Source organism: Dermacentor albipictus, chromosome 1 (assembly GCF_038994185.2).
Source record: "Dermacentor albipictus isolate Rhodes 1998 colony chromosome 1, USDA_Dalb.pri_finalv2, whole genome shotgun sequence".
NCBI classification, from domain to species: domain Eukaryota; kingdom Metazoa; phylum Arthropoda; class Arachnida; order Ixodida; family Ixodidae; genus Dermacentor; species Dermacentor albipictus.
Window position 1 is genome coordinate 341,663,433 of NC_091821.1, and position 16,919 is coordinate 341,680,351.

The 16,919-nt window shown below is 47.5% G+C and overlaps 1 protein-coding gene and 1 long non-coding RNA gene across 2 annotated transcripts in view; one reads left to right on the forward strand and one right to left on the reverse strand.

Annotated features, from left to right (window-relative positions):
- The window catches only part of LOC135906837 (uncharacterized), a 145,102-nt gene that overhangs the window by 60,722 nt on the left and 67,461 nt on the right, over positions 1 to 16,919 (forward strand). The window lies entirely within an intron of this gene.
- Positions 13,616 to 16,919, reverse strand: part of LOC135907443 (uncharacterized) — a 29,517-nt gene continuing 26,213 nt past the window's right edge. Inside the window, exons 11-12 of the mRNA XM_065439166.1 lie at positions 14,498 to 14,623; positions 13,616 to 14,109 (exon numbers count right to left, since the gene is read on the reverse strand). Coding sequence (XP_065295238.1) covers positions 13,840 to 14,109; positions 14,498 to 14,623 — 396 coding nt within the window. The 3' untranslated portion in view covers positions 13,616 to 13,839. The remainder of the gene's footprint in view (positions 14,110 to 14,497; positions 14,624 to 16,919) is intronic.

Consider the following 16,919-nt stretch of genomic DNA (forward strand, 5'->3'; position numbering starts at 1 on the left):
ATTAAAAAAAAAAAAACGTTAAAGAAGACAATACAAGCAGTAACATCAAAGAAACACGTTTGTAGTGCACTGGTTAATGCAAACAAGATGAGCAACTAGAGTATGGTTCGACAGCTATCAATTTACACAATAAACACCGAGACTCGAACCCACGGGCTTATCACTTCAAAACTTCACATACCGCGTCCGTTCCCCGAATAGTGCTCGTTTCGCAATCCAAGACGCGCACGCATCGGATTCGACGGAAAAGCAAGAACTATCCGTGCCTGCCGCGTATGAATAGTCGCAGACTTCGTACAAGCAGGCACAGAGAAGCCGCATGACGTCCTACGCACGTATCCACCGCGTACTAGGGGAGGGGTACCCTGCGTCGGCGACAGTCCCGAATTGAGACTTCTAAGCCTTATTATAATAAATTAGGGATTACCGAGGATTACGACGACAGCAGCTAAAGAGCTTATTAGATGAGATTACGCATGTACGGGGAGAACTCGCGAAAGTGCATAGACGGACGCGCATAGTTTGATTGCGGAATTGCGATTCGCGTCGGAACAAATACAGTTGGCAAAACGAGAAGCGGAATTTTTTTGATCTTCCCCTCTCCCCTGGATCCTGCAGGCTTGCCGCGACCGGCTGTCTGAGAACCTCCTGTGCGCGCTGCTTCCTGTTTTGTTTTGTTTTTTTAACTCAATGGACAATGAGAATCATACTTTGGGGACTAAAGAAGGGTAAAAAAAAAGTAGAATTCTATTGCGAGCGGTTCACTTTCTTTTCCAGCGTGAAATCCCAAGCGAAACGAGACGAAACTGAGAAGGTTAAAGACTCGGGGATATGGAGATACCGTGCTCTCCTAATGAATTGCATGGCAAACCGAGGCGTGTGCCGGGGATGAATGTTTCGGCAAATTTAACTGAACTGGTTTAGAGACGGCTCGCGAAATTTGTTAACGTAATTAGGCGAGTGGATTGGGAGGCAATTAAAAGACAGGCCGTCTGTCTTAAGCCGGGTAAATGACTGTCTGTCCGGAGCGCGTTGTAAGCGCGGAAAGCGAGCTAGCTTTAGGTAGGAAAGCGACAATGCAAACTAACCTCGCGAACTTCATATAAGTTGAAATGGGAGACAACTCATACTGAACTTTGATGTCACCAAAAACATTATATTTAAGAACTGCAAAGAGAGAAGAGGGGAAATGAGGGAGGAAGTGTATAGAGGGAAAGATAGACGAAAACGGGTGGATCCTTTTCTTTCGGTCAACTGAAGTACCTCCTTTTGAATACCCATAAGGCAGTGGGTGAGAACTATATTTCTGCCACTTTTTTTCATTCAAGTTGAGCATTTAGAAGTAAAGAGATTGATTCCCAGATCTTTTCTGCGCAGAAGCTCTTCGAGGTCCAGTTCAAGCTTAACGCAGAATTGTGCGATATAGATGTTTTGTCTCTGTGCATCGTGTGAAACCCACAAACTATCGTTAACGAATCCGTTTTTTATCGCACTCATATCACCATTAAGCACCGCTTGTTGCTTAAGGACACGAACATGTTCAGGTTTGGGCGTATGTATATGACTTGCGATGGTAGTGAAATCAGCGTTATTTGGCGAAAACAAAGCCTGAAGTTTGAACACAACTTGAGGAGGTCCAATGTACTACTTAACCGTTTGACGTTTGGTTGCAGAAACATGAGTGTTTGGAGTAAACTATCACAAGGGCACGCACACTTATCTCAGATATTGCAGAAATTAAAGGATGTGTGATGCTTGTTGAAGGCTAAAATTGAGAAAAGAAAGCCAAACGGCGGTGGTGAAGGAAGAGGGAAACGTGTCGTGAGCCACGGTTGTCCCTAATGCAGGCCATGGCAGTCACTGGTGCTTTGCACGTGTTGAAATGTGCAATAGCGCGGCACAAACTAGCAATATCATAAACGATAAAAAACAAATTCTATAGGCGCCCGTGCAACAACCAGGAATGAAAAGTGAGCAGTAATGTTATTGAGAAAAACGTACGAGTTAAAAAAGAAGACAATCATGCACACATAAAATGAAGTAATTCAGTTTCGCGCTAGTGACGTTGGTAGTTTTCACGGAGCTTCAATATATTATACGTGTTTTGATGATTTTCGGAGAAGTCCACTAGATATGCGCAGCTCGAAGTCCCTCAGAGATTTATGATAAAGCCTGATGCGGGGTTTACGACGCCCTTTATAAACAAAAGTGTCTTTAAAACAAAGGCTATGATATTCTTTGTCGAGCTGCTGTCATGAATATAAAATTTCGAAGTGGCTAGGAATCACTGCCTGTACGTAATTTATTTTGAAAAGTGCGCTGCAATTATTCGAGGTTGCTTCCACATGATTACTACTGAGAATGGTGACTATAGTGTTTAGATTTGAGTTGCATTAGGGGATATATAGACACCACCGACGATTATTGTAAGTTCTTTATAGTCAAGGGGGAACACCACTGTTCGTGTCTTCCCCGTTCTTTGCTATTACTCCATACGAATGATCTGGTATATAGGACCACATGTCGTACCCAGTGAAACTGTGTGACAATGAAATCTACTGTACGCTCCGGAGACCAGCGCATACGGCTGCTTCCCATGGTCACTCGCTCAGAGTCCCCGAACCCAAAAGGGGGATCGGCCAAGCAACCAGCGGGGGGAGGACATCCGTGAGTTGTCGCAGTGTCGCGACGTCCTGCACTGCCGCTAGCCAGCAGCTCTCATTAGCCGAGAAAGGGTGGCGTTTGCGAGGCAACGGCTTACACCAGCGCAGGCGCGTGTGCGCCATAGCTGCACTTGCCGCCAGCAGAGAGAATCCCGCGACCACCTATGCATAACCCCGGGCCCGAGCGAAAGCCGTCCTGCTACCCCCCCTCGTTCTATTGGTCTTCCTATGGGCGGAGTAACCTTATTAGTATTCGTTGGGGAATCAAATTCCCTCTCTGCTGGGGCCTCCTTCTTGCGTGCCGTCGCGCAGTTGAATCCGATTTTCCCGCTACACAAGCGGCTTTTGCGGAATCCAGGTGCAGCGAAGGACGGAGGGTAGTGGGGAGCACGCGCCCAGACTCGAGGGAGAAGCAATGGGCGTCCCAATGCGATTAGGGAATCGGGTCGACCGGCGCGGCGCCCGCTACGCTTGCATTTGTGCCGTCTGCTGCACGCCAGCCTTATAGCGGGCTGCTTTGCAGTGAGGGACGGGTTTGTGCGGTAGCCTCGTTCTCTGCGTGTCTATTGCTCTTGTGTATGAACTTGTCGCGGGCTGCTCGTACAGGGCTTTCGCTTTAGCGCCCGGCTCTCCCTCGCTCCATCTTATTCTGCAGAAAACGAGTAACAACGCAAAGGACGCACTGACTGAGACAGACGAAGCGTTGACCCTTCTATTCGACTGACCTGCTGCGCAGCATCTTGCGTGTGCGCGCCGTTGTCATTGCGAGTGCTGCGTCTTGGTCGCCGGAAACGAAACGTACAGGAAAACGGGGGGAGAGTATTGAGCTATAGAATATTGACAGTGTGCAGTTAAAAACAGGCAGTTCTACTGGATGTTGTCATCTATGGCTATTCTGGCTTGCTTTCTCGTGGCCGCATCTCGCTCAAGCTTTATGCCTTATAGACAACGGTTTGGCACGTGCCTTGGCAGCCAGTGAGCCTGCGCCACCCCAAGAAACTACCGATTCGTGTCTTATATTAGCCTAATTTGCTGAAAAGCAAGTAAAAAAAAGAAAAGAAAACACGCAGTGCCTTAAGGTTTGCTCAACGTACGGAGACACCCCTTTCTTAGTCTTTAAACAAAATAAATGCGTAATTATTTCCTGTAACATACAAAGAAATTGTGATTAGCTGTAGAGGAAAAGCGTACACCATATGAAATTATGAGCGCTTCAGTTTTGGAGCACACTGCGGCTTGTCCATTGCCTTTCTTTCTCGCTTTGTCAAGAACACACAAGCAGACACACACGCACGCACGCACACACACACGTGTGTACAGAAACACACATTTTCTCTCGACGTCCGTGAAAACACACCTGACGAAGTTACGAAGGCCACTTCATGGAATAACGTTTTTGCACTGGCGTTGCGGAGAGGGTAACCTAGATAGGACAGAATGAAAAGCGTAGCAGTGTTACGTGTCGTCATTACGTCTTAAGTGTGCTACCTTGAACGTAAAATAGATCATGCTTTTAAAGCGAAGCTTCCTTCGCTATCTTCATTTGCGCGGACAGCTGTACGTCCTAGTAAACTGGTCTGATCCTGGATTGCTGGGCCGATTCTCGTACTGGTGCGCGATATCTGTTCACGCAAGAATTTCAGTGAGGTCTGGGGTTACCCTAAAAGCAGAGCATTATTACATCACGGACATTACTCACAGGATTAGCGAATAAAGCTAACCAATAAGCGCACCCAATGGCACATCTTTCAGACTCGGCGACTCTTCAGGTTGATATCGAGTGCTCCCTCCCTGCTCCGGCAGGCGCCGTCGCCACGTTGTAAACAGTATCCGGTCAATTTGCACCCTTTAGAGAATTTACAATCGAATACGCACAATGCAACACACACTCGCTCACGCACTCACGCCGCACGTAAGCTGTTATAAGGACGCGTCCCTCTTCTCAGGCCGCGGCCGACGACGCTTTTCTCGTTCTTAGTTCTCAACCTTTACCGACGCACCCACCCATGTTACTACACTCGTGCACTCCCACACACGCCGACAAGGCACACCCGGTGGCACGCAATCCGCGTTAAGTTAATCCTTTCTTAATTGGAAGCCTCGTCCTCCGGCGGTGATGTGGCACTGGCTACCCATCCAGTCCCTGTCGCCCTGCAGCCCGCCGTCGTACAGCTCTCCTCCCTCATTGCAGATAAGGTTTGCCTTTGCACGCTGCTGGCCTTCGTCGCGGCGACCACCCTTCCAACCCGATCAAGCCAGCACCGCTGCAGCACTTCCAGCCCCGACACTCGCCGCCGACCTCGCCAGCCCATCTCCGGCGTGTATACGGTCTCTGTATGGAACGGGCCGCTCTCGTTAATGCGCCGGTGATGTCGCGCTCAGCTCGCAAGCAGCAGCTCCTTCTGTATAATGAAAGCTGCAATCATTCGTCGTCCTCCGCCTTTCGCGCCCTATTTGCGTCGCAGCTGAGCGTACCATCTCGCTTCCCTCTTTCGGGTGCGGACCGCGCGAAACTCGCATATTGGATTCCGGATTGCCTGAACGACAAAAAAAAAACGAGCCTTTGCTGCTTCTGAAGAAATTCTGGCAATTTTTGTTGCGCCTTCACTTTTTTGCCTTTCGCTTTTGGAGGAGCGGCGGATTACGTGTTTCTTTCCAAGAACAAGTCCGGAATCATCGGGCTTTCCGCAACCAGCAGCCAAGTCTGCTGGCCTGAAAGGACGGACGTGCATAATTTGGGTATCCAGCGGGGAATTAAAGAGAGCTAGAGGAAAAAAAAAACATAATGATCTACGTATATAGACGCATGCATGAGAGATGAGAAAAAGAACTGTAACGTTGCGCTGATGTACTGTTTGTGCTAATGAAGGCTACAAGTGCGCAGACCTGGTTGTTCAGAGCTTTAGTTGTGTCAACTTCTGTTTATAACTAAATAGGTAGTGCCTTAGCGGTTTCCCTAACCAGCACCTTTCTCGTGTGAAGAGACTCGGTTTTCGAAGCACCTCTCATTTCTTTCCAAGGAAAAGGTTTTTTACATTTTATGTACGCGCAACGCGCTTCTATCAATGTTATAAAACCTGCATGAAGGAATGGTACTGCACATTTGCTCAAATATAAAGAATGGAAATGAGAAAATAATATGTTCTGAGCTATACGTGTTCATACTGCTAAGAAAGAAACACGGACGATTTAGTTAACAAAATATGTCGGAAGAATTTTTACTTTTGCCTTTGGTATAGGCTATTTTGCCTCTCGACATGGCCTTACGTCTATCCATAGGTGGCGCCACATCAATAACAGCCTTGCATAACCTAAGGTTGCCTAATTGCCTTCACTTCTCGCAGATAGAAAATGCTAGACCGTAGTGATAACGTATTCTACTTGCATATGTGTATTGTTAATGTTTCCTCGCCGAACCTCCTCGGTTTAACTCCTGGGTTTGAAGTGGCTGCTGCTGTGTCGGTCACAATCTCAGCGCATATATATATATATATATATATATATATATATATATATATATATATATATATATATATATATATATATATATATATATATATATATATATATATATATATATATATATATATATATATATATATATATATATATATATATATATATATATATATATATATATGCACGAAGGTTACATGTGCTCTAAATGTGAGTGCCAGCTAACGGCCTTGTATAACCGCTGTATGCTGGCCAACAAAGTTGTGCCAGTAAGTGCAATTCTCTACGGCGCCATAAATAGAAATAATCTCTTGCACAAAACTTTGATATGCAATGCTGGGTGATAGATATCTCTAAAGCACATCAACGTCTTAATAAAATGGCGCATTATAAAACCAATGAATCCTCCGATTTAATTGGTTTGATTTAGCCATTCCGTATGTGCCTCAGCATGTGTCCCCAATCTTCGCCAATCGTCAAGAATAGGTGTGGGCCACTGTATGACACAAGAGGCACAGAATCATCAATGAAATGTCAGTACATGTGTATCGTACTTCTCCGTGAAAGCATCGGTCATCGCCATTATTCTTTCCACAAGCATCATACATCGCCTTCGAGTTCATGACGTCTCTGCACAGACATCTCACGCAGTGCACCCGTCTCCTCTCTCGTGTTTAGATATAGCTCGCGAATAATTAAATGCATAATCATAACATTTAATGAACTTACAGTTGTAACTTTTGCGATGGGCAAGCAAACATTTCATGAGTTTGCACGGTGCAAAGGGTGAAAGCAAGCGGTAATGTATGAATGGCTGTTAGTTTTGTAAGATTTATATACACTATAGCTTCGCTTCACAGATTCCAACATGTGTGTTGGATCTACATAACGTATCATCATCATCATCATCATCATCATCATCATCATCATCATCATCATCATCATCATCATCATCATCATTATTATTATTATTATTATTATTATCAAGCATAAAAGAAGGGAGGAGAGGGAGAGAAGACACCGTAAAAGCTCTTTCTCGGTTCTCTGACACACTGAAAGTGGTGAAAGGGTAGCAACATGTTCGGACGCTCGCACTTACTCTACATGAACGAACAATTATCCGCACATACAACGCACGTACACACACGCTCAAACGAGCGCATACGCGCCTCACAGAATCAACGTACGCGCACGTATCGTATACGCAGGCGTGGCTGCAAATGGCAATGGGGAGTGCAAGCGTTTTTGGGAGCGCACGCGAGCCATTTCAGGTTGCTTGGCGATTCATTTTCTGCCGTGCCCTGCTGCTGTCGCTTGCGCTGCTGCTGGAAGTGGGGAAGCCCGGCGCACGGCATCATACGTGATCCAATCTGCCGCCACGCACATCCGTAGCAACTCCCCCCCCCCGGCCCCCCCCTGCCCCCCCCCTGCCCCCCCCTGCTCCCCCCTCATCCCCCGACATTATTCGCGGCAACAGTCGCAAAGTCACGACATGGAGCAAGTGGCGCACTAAAACGCGGGCACTGGGAAATCTTCAGGTTAATGTGATAGGAAGCTGGGGCTTCCTTGTTCGGTGGCCTTGTAGTTTTGGAACAGGTTGCGCTGTTGTATTTGTTTTACTGCGGCAGCAATGGAGAGGTCTGTAAATTGCTTTGCTGCGTTCCTCTGTTCCTTACATTATGATGTCGTTGTAGTCGTCCTGTCGTTGTCTAAAGATAAGATAGTAAGATAACATAAAGAAAACAAAGATAACAGTACCACATAAGCGTAAAAAAATTTAAAAAAGTAAAAGTTAATCATAAACCACTGGAGGCTATATTCGAGATCAGCGATAGTGCTCGTCCTGTGCCTGCAGGCCTTCTTACAACCCGTCTAAGAGGAAGCTTTAGCTCGGGCCGAACTCCGACGCGGCCTATTCAAATACATGTGAAAACGCAAAAACGTTTTTCTGAGATAACCCCTGGACTGATTTTGATGAAATTTGTTGCATTTGAGAGAGTAAAATAAATTCTAGTGACTGTTGGAAGCAGAATTTTGATTTAGGGCTTGAATTTTGTTAGAAAGATTTTCAAAAATTCAGAAGTTTGAAAAAAATAGAAGCATGAAGTTTACAAACTAATAACTCTGCATCAAGGACAGATATCGCGGTTCTGTAAACGGCATCCGTTAGATCATTCAAAGCGGACAAATACTATATGTCATTTTACATCTTACGTGTATTCGTTACATTGTTTACGAGGGTTCTGCAAAAGTTGTAATTACATATTATTACAATTTTTGAGGTTCATGTGTAACATATCAATTTTGTCCGCTTTAGATGTGCTATCAGATACAATTCACAGAATTGTGATATCGTTTTTTCTTATTGAGTTACAGAGTTGTAAACTTGATAGTTTCGTTTTCTGAAAATTTGCAATTTTTGTCAATTTTTTTGTAAAAAATTGACGACATAACTCGAAAATTCGAAACCAACAGTCACTAGATTTTAAGTTCTTCTTTTAAATGCAGCAAACCCAGTCAAATTTGGTGCAGTGGTTGCCGAGAAAAACGAATTCTCCTTTTACATGTATTTAGATAGGAGCACCCGAGCTAAAGCTTCCTCTTAAGGAGTTCGCTTATGAAAGCCGCAAGATAGCTTCCTGGTTGACCCGCCGAGATATGCTGCAGGAAACACTTATATAAATTTATGCTATTAGGCACGTGGGTTCTGTGTCGCTTCACTGCCTGCCCTCAGGATCGGCCCGGGTAATAAGCCACATTAAACACTTGTTAGGACATACGGGATCAAAATGCCAAGTCAACGCCTCTGATTACACTGTCTCCGGTATCGGCACATTCTACACGCCCAGACAGTCGCTCACGCAAAGTGTACAAAAGGGGAGGGGGTGAACAGGCGGGGAAAGGAGAGCGAAGAGGCAAAGAAATTTTCTCTTTAAAAGTAGTCTGCAGAAAAATATTAGTGTGCGTAGACTACGTTCTTTCTGCAAACAGGCAGTTGTAACTTGGGTTCGTACAGTGCCGTAATGTTGAGTTTACATGTAGCTTTTAAAGAATACGAAAAGGGACTTTCAAAATCATACCGTAGAGAGGACGTCGTTTATTTACAAGCGTGACTATTCATGCGGCGTGTAAGCCTGCATGCAAGAAAAGGGCGATTTATTTCTCTAATGCCGAGCTTCAGAAGCTTCAGATTCGCGTTTTCCTTTATTTCCCTCGCTGGTGGTCTAGCCGAAAGGAACGGCTGCAAGGAAAGGGCAGAGGACGGTGGTCGGTATGTTGTGGAGAGTGCTTGCTTGATGAGCGCGTTATAACACATTTGGATAATTGACTTGCAGCGGCGTACCGCAGTGTTCAGTGCGGAGATGAAAAAGGTTCACGACACTGGCCGATGCTATATACGCGCCAGGGGGAGCTGCGATTACAGCCAGCAACCTGTGCCGCGTTCACCACCTCGAGGCTCCTCTTGGCGGCGCGCTTTCGTGTGGGGTCAAGTGGGGAACGCGATTGGACGTAACCAGACGCACCTGCGCACCGGCTTGCGCCGTGCATGCGTGGTGAGCGCATGGCGGCATGGACGATCCACAAGCCGTGTGGCTGCACCCATTAGTGAACAAGGCTCTCCTCAAGAAGGGTGACAATCCGCGCCGCGCCACGTGCATATTTGGTGCATATTTAGCGTTTTGACAGCGAAAGCTACACGAAGTCTGTGTCTACCTCTGGCTTACGACGCGCGCGGGCAATGCGTTGCATGAGCACGGAAGGCGTGTGCGCCCGGTGGCGCCTTCATGCGGCGGCGCCATGAATGTGATCGCACGTGACGGCCGGGCTGGACTCAGCGGGCGCTACCGCCAGCTACGTTGATTTAATATGTTCCGTCGTTTTTAACGCGATAGCGTTAAGGAGCTCGTGTCGCAGAAAAGCCGGTGTCGTCGGCGTCGGTGTCGGCGTCGGCGGCGTTGACCGTGAGCGATAAATCACGGCAGGCGCCTCATAAATAAAAAGCAACTTCCAAGATTGGCCCGGTGGGAATCGAACCCGGGTCTCCGGAGTGTGAGACGGAGACGCTACCACTCAGCCACGAGTTCGATGCTTCCAAGCGGTGCAAACGCGCCTCTAGTGAATGCGGTGTTGCCTTCGAAACGAGCCGTGGAAAGTTATACTGCGGTGTATATCGGTAATTATGAACATGTAACGTACAGAAGTCACAATTACACGAGTTGCGAAGTGCGTTTCCGCTGCATTTCTTCTGCGCTTTCCGCACACGCAGAGCCATCTTGCGGCAAACACAGAAGACCCCCCCTCTCAATGTACGGCGCTGCCCCGACAGGAGGCGCGCCGCGCGCGCATTGGGACCGCTGCCAGGCGCGTCGCGGGACTCCCTCTCCCCTGACGACGCTTCGCCGTGCTCCCGGTTTAGATTACTATCTATCTCTCCGCCCGTGCCGATCACGACGTTTGGCTGGCGTAGATCGTTTCCCCTCCGAGACACCGAGTTCTTTGGTTCGTTTCGTTCGCTCAGGCGCACGTTTCGTTGCCGCGCCGAACGCTGCGTTGCTCGACGCTCACCGCGTGGTAGGTGGGCGCTAAGTCCGATGCAGGGCGCATCGTAAGTGATTGCTGTGCCGTAGCGCATTGTCTTATACCCCTTGGCGGGTCGACGGGAACGCTGTCGCGTCCCACTCTTGAAGGCGAAGCTTAAGCGTCCTCCAATTTTTTTTTCTGTTTTGCGTTGCCGAAATACCACGTGAAAGCAAATATGATCAAACATGTGCTTTGGGTGCATGAGCAGTTAATGAAACATGACTGAAGCTGGTTAAGCCATTCAATCGTTTTAGAGCGATAGCTCTACTACTCCAGGTACAAACCCAGAAAACGCCTGGTTCCGTAAATGTGACCTTGAAGCTCAGTCAAGGTCAAACAGGACTGGCCACTACCGGAGGCTGCTGCGTACGCCGCGTGGGCGCCCATATTTTGAAAACGACGTACGATGTGTTCAAAGTGCACCGAGTGCTAGTACAACTTCGTATGCGCTGTGCTTTCGACGCTGAGGCGAGACGCAGCATGAAGGTCAATTCGCTCGCTGCTGCTGCCGCACTGGGCAGCGTCTGTGTGTTGGCTTGTGGCGTGCTCCCACTATATATACGGGAGCGCGCCAAGTCTCCCGCTACGGCGTGCCTCATAATCAAATTATGGTTTGGCAAGTAAAACCTCACAAATAATTTTTTAAGAACTTTGATAGTATAACGTAGTGAGATGTAGTGTATACTACGCTATAGCATATAATACTAGTACAGTGTATACATAGCGCTGTATAGCGCAGTACGGCTTTAAATGTTCCTGCTGAAGAAGCAAAATCACAAGCGCTCGCCTTGTATGCATAAACACGTGAAACGAACGCAGGACGTGTCTCTCCTAAAGAAAAGAAAACAAAAAAAGAAACAGGAAGCAAATGCTGTCGACTGAAGCGCGCGCCTCCAATCGACGCGCCACCACCGCGCTCGACGAGTCGGTGGCGTCGGCGCTCTCTCGAAGCGAGATAGCTGTCAGGTTGGTCGAAGCGCAGCGCGTTCTCTAGATTTGCTAATATGGCCCCGCGTCCGCCATTAATAAAGGCCGGCAGGGGGACACACGTGGACCGAAATGAGTTCCTCTGTCGTCCGTATAGCTCGGCACATCTCCCAGGGCGCAAGCAGCGTGCTTTGTGTCCTTTTACAAGCACGTAAATGAAATCACGTGGCCTGGAACCGCAATTAGCAAAGTGATGCACGCGCCCCGTACTTGCCGCTTGGGGCTACAGTTGGCTCTCTCTCTCTCTCTGCTGCGAACGAATAAACAGAGAAGGAACATCTTCAGGGAAAGGGCGCAGTGGAGTGGGAAGTGGCCGTGCTTCCGTTGTAATTGATAATAAAAGTAGTGGTCGAGAAGAGGGGAGTCGCCGCGTAGAGAAACGTGTCACGACGTGGTAGCCCGCTAATAAAGGCCGGCTAATAGGGCCAGTAAAAAAGTTCCTCCCGCGTAATCACGTTTCTGCGCGAACTTCCGAAGCACGTGTGCGTGCCGCTGTTGCCGCCGATTGACAATGTAGAAAGGAGAAAGGAGAAGAAGTTGGAAAGTTGTGCAGAAAAAGGGCCACTTGGAGCAATCGTAGGGTGATTTCGACGCGAGTTTATGTGTGCTATAGAGTACTTTTATGTGCGACTGAAAGCTCCACCGTATATACAGCGTTGTCACGCTAAGACGACTGCTCGCGATACGACTGTAGCACGAAAGGCAAAGTCGGCGAGAAGTCTAAAGGCAGGCAGTCAACGACACCTAACTGAAACAGTCTACGTATACGTACGGACCTTCTGCTTAATGCAGCAGAGACAATCGCTGCATGCGTGTATAGTTGTCAAGCAAGATCGCCGCCTTCTGTAACGAGGCATAGTGTTCATTAAAAAGAAAAAGGTAACATAAAGGACGAAAAAACATTTGATGGTAGGAGTTACAGAGGTATCGAAGACCTTCGCACCTGTTCCGACAGAAAGTAAGCAGACATGACACAATTGAAATTGACGGCTTGCTTCGATCAAGCACGGTTATTGCTTTAACTGATAACTTTTCTGTCAGAGCATTTGCAGTGCTAGCATACAGAAGTTCAGAATAGGGCTTTAGGCAGTAATCACTGTCGTCATTTTGCAAAACTGATGGTGTTTGCAGTATCACAAGACATAGATCGCGTTGATAACAGGAAGACAGCAATCCCTTGTTATCTCCATAGCTTTCTTGTACAGAAATGCCTTATACAAGGCGTGTTATGCCTGTATATAGCTCGCCGCGCGCAGTTATCATACGCGTGAAGCACGTGGTATAGGTAAAGACAACGTTCGCGTGCGGTCATCAGGTCGTGAACGTGCAACGCGCACAAGTTCTGCGTATAGAAAGGAGATAGTTGCAGCACAACTGGAGCTGACGTCTTGATTTCATCAAAGAAGATTTTTTTTACTTGAATTAATTTTAAACGTAAATTATGAGGCACCACTGCCCTCAGTGCTGACTAAGCACAATATTGTTATCCGTTATCACTAGTACTCACACTTCGAAAACACTAACAACTCAGCCTTTGCACTGTGACAGGCAAGACACTTAAGAAAAACAAAATGACACAGGTCCAATTAAGACAGCAGTAGCTGGCATGGAGGCCAGTGCGTAGACAATAAAAATGACGCCGCCGGCACGATGAGCAGATAACGACGAGATAAAGATGATGGCGCAACGACAGGACAATGTCGACGATAAGGATAATGATGACGGCATGGCCGGCCTACGCGAGAAGTGATGCATTTATCGTTAATGAAATCCTTGTTGATGCTTAACAGATTTCTATTCTGGCCTGTACTTCCGGCGAACAGCACGATGGTGATGCAATCGTGAGACTCCGAAGAAATAATTTGATACGCTCGTAACAGCAGGTTGCTGTAGAAGGATCCCCACATTCGGTGCACGTAACATCCTCGCACGTTACGCATATTTAATTTCTGAAAATCGCGAGACGCGTCAATCGCACACAAGACACTTGCCACAACAGTAGTCAATAGTCGCAAGCGCACGTGCTTTAGCATATTGAACGTCAGGCGCAACCACTCGCGTACTGCCGCCTCGGCCTGTGAACGTTCATCACAGCCTGGTTGATGGGCGTCGCAGGCAGGCGTGCGGCGGGCTATGACAAGAAGCTCGGTGCTCACTCCGACGGGGGTGAGGAGGCGGGCCACAAGCAGTAGCAGAACTTGCGGTACGGCATGTTGGGCACGCAATGCGAGCTGTTGCCGTACAGGGAGATGCGCAGCACTTCCCCGACCACGGTGACCACACCTTTGAAAACGCGCGCCGTCGCCTCGAACACGGCCTCGCCCGGAACCGTCACGAGGGTGACGGTGAGCTCCCGGACGTCGGTGTGACCCCAACCGCCGCCAGAAAAAAGCCACTCTGTCCATGAAGGTGCAAAGCTGACCTGCGTGTAGGAATTTGGCGAGTTGGTTGTCAGACCACTATATATTCAGCTGGAGAAGCAGACCCTTAACGACTGTCTCCTGGAATCTTAAAAGACCGTTATTATTTTTACTCCTTGCGGTAGCTCTGTGGATATCAGCGGGGAGAAGCTGGAGTGGCGCCTTCTTGCGAGTGACCTCACTGCCAGGACGTCGCTCGCTCCGGCTCGCTCGGCTGCCGCGCGCACTCGTTCCCTTCGTGCATGCTTGGGGTATCAGTGGCTCGAGCCGTACTTATTAGATAGATTTAGTACTGCGCCTTGACGATAGGTACGTAGCACGCAAGAGCTTCGCGGAACGTAGTAGCGCGTGTCACATGAGGGCTCTTTGTACTGGGAAATGTGTGCTCACGCTGTTCCTTGGGTCTTCGATGACGTGAGCGTAGGCGCTGTCAACGTGCAGGAGGCTAAGCCGAGCGCATCGTGGGGAGTACGGCTCCAGTATGCGGTTGATTTCGCGGACAACTGCTTCGGCCACCTGGAGTGCACGGAGAAATGAGCATATTGATGATATGGGGCATTGTTTTGAAATGTCGAAGCGAAAAGTGCAACTGAAATCGCTCTTCCTTCTTGTCTAATCCATTTTGTCTCGAGATTATAAATAACGGCGGTCCGCGGTAACAACAAATAACATCATGTGAAACATCATGTAACATCATGTGCAACAAATATAAATTACTCATAATGTAATGCCGGCTCCCCACTATGTTATCCCTCCGCTTCCAGTCCCTTCATATTACTCGCCACCGCGGGTCCATTTACACCTGCTCGGTTGCATTTACTCCTAAAATCCGAAGTTTCGGAAAGGCTGACCGCGTCCAAATTTACCTCTGGAGATATATTTCCGACGTTCAAGCAAAATATTTTTGATAGTCTTGGGGCCCTTTTCACACATGAGTCGTCGTCGCAAAGTTTCTGTGTTAACTCCTCACTCCTACATAACATGGTCTGGCTCCAAGCAGTACCGCCACTGCTTTCTGAATTCTAGTAAAGTGTCTCCGATTCCATGCTTTACGTCTCAAAGGGGATTTGCTCTCCTTATGCGTTGCTCCACTGTTACGTTCCATTGACTACATTTAACGTTCCAGTAATTCATCAACCAGCTGTCTTCTGTATCAAGGTGTCGAACCGAAAAGCTTTCGGTTCGGTTCAGGTTCAGGTTCAGCCTTTTTTTTTATCATCATCACATTATTATTATTTTATGAAACCATATTTTCCTGTTTGGTTCAAGTTCAGCGGCGGGTCAGAACTATAATGGTTCCAACCGGTTTTAGCCGGCTCATACGGGTTCATGACTGTTAAAAATTAAGGAGAATGATAAGGTTTAATTTCAACTATATACCAGCGAATTTAGTTGAGTAGTAGAGTTTACTGTAAATCTTTTGTATTCGCACTCCCTTAATTTACGTGAATACCCTGATTGGAAGATGTGACAATATGTAAGGCCACGAAAAAGCATTAGTGAAGAAACATGGAAGTGATGTTGAAAACTAAGGGCGCTAGAAATTTATTTTGTTGGCTAGTTCTCGTGGTTATACCACCTAAAACGTGGTGTATTCAAGTTATTTGGCTGCGCAAGCTTGCACTATGCCAGTGCCCTGAAATGCTGCATATATGACGGCTATATGCATAGGGAACCTCGAGCCAAGCGGAGATAGTTCTATGATTCTATGAGCCAAGCGGCGTGCAGCGACCCCATCAGTGAGGCCATTAGAGGAAATTTGCCATCTAAATTTAGTGGCCAGGTATCCAGCGTCTCGTTTGCTTGCCGGTGACGAGGCATCAAGCTGCATCTTCAAGAACCCTTGTGAATCACCAGCCTTTCATTTCACATAGGTTTCGCATCCGGTGCAGGATCACCGCCTCCCTTGTGGTGTATGCCAGAAGCCTCAACTACGCCTCCAATACCAGGGATTACAAAGAAGGTTCAGATGTCATCAACAGCTCTGAAGCGGATTACTTTATCGCTGTTACATGAACCTTATGTGGCTCGCCTTCACGATTACACGGGCGGTGCGGTCACGTCTACCAATTCAACGGCCGCTGTCGTTGTTCTGACCTGTTCGGTATAGCAAACAAATTCCGAACGTCGCATATCAACACGTCCACAGGATCAGGGCCTGTCGCTCTTGTGCCGCTGTTGAATATATTGAAAAGCAATCACCATGTAAATGGGGGAGCGTGATTCTGCGATTCTAAAGCAGCATTCAAAGCCTGCAGGTGGCACTGCGCCATGAAAATTATAAGCAATTGCGTTCAAGTTAATAGAAAACGCTTGAAAGGAACATGATGTTATTTTCCAGTGGTGCTATTTAATTATGTTATTTACATGCTTGTATCACTATCAAAAAAAATTGCAGGACGCTTAAGCTTCGCCTTGAAGGGTCAAACACGATAGCATCCAAAGATCCCTGACTGCTTGTAACGCTTCCCGGCAACCGCAGGTTTCTTGCGGATGTGCGAAGGGGAGCGCCATCTGGATGGTGTTGCAAAGAACCGAGCGGGCCGCGCCGCTCTATGAATGCTAGAAACGCTAGAAAAGGGGTTTGTGTATGAGTTTCCGCGTAACAGAAGTACGTTTTCTGGTATATTCAAATCACAATCCGACGCTAACATGTCTGTATGTTGTGTTTAGGTCGTACTTTACCATTTTATTGACGCATTTTCCTTTGAGGAATTTAATTCGGTAACGCATCTGCATCACGCGGAGGGCCTGCATGGTAGTGGTTCGGAATGATCTGTAACGTAACGACGGTCGACGCCTACACCAGATT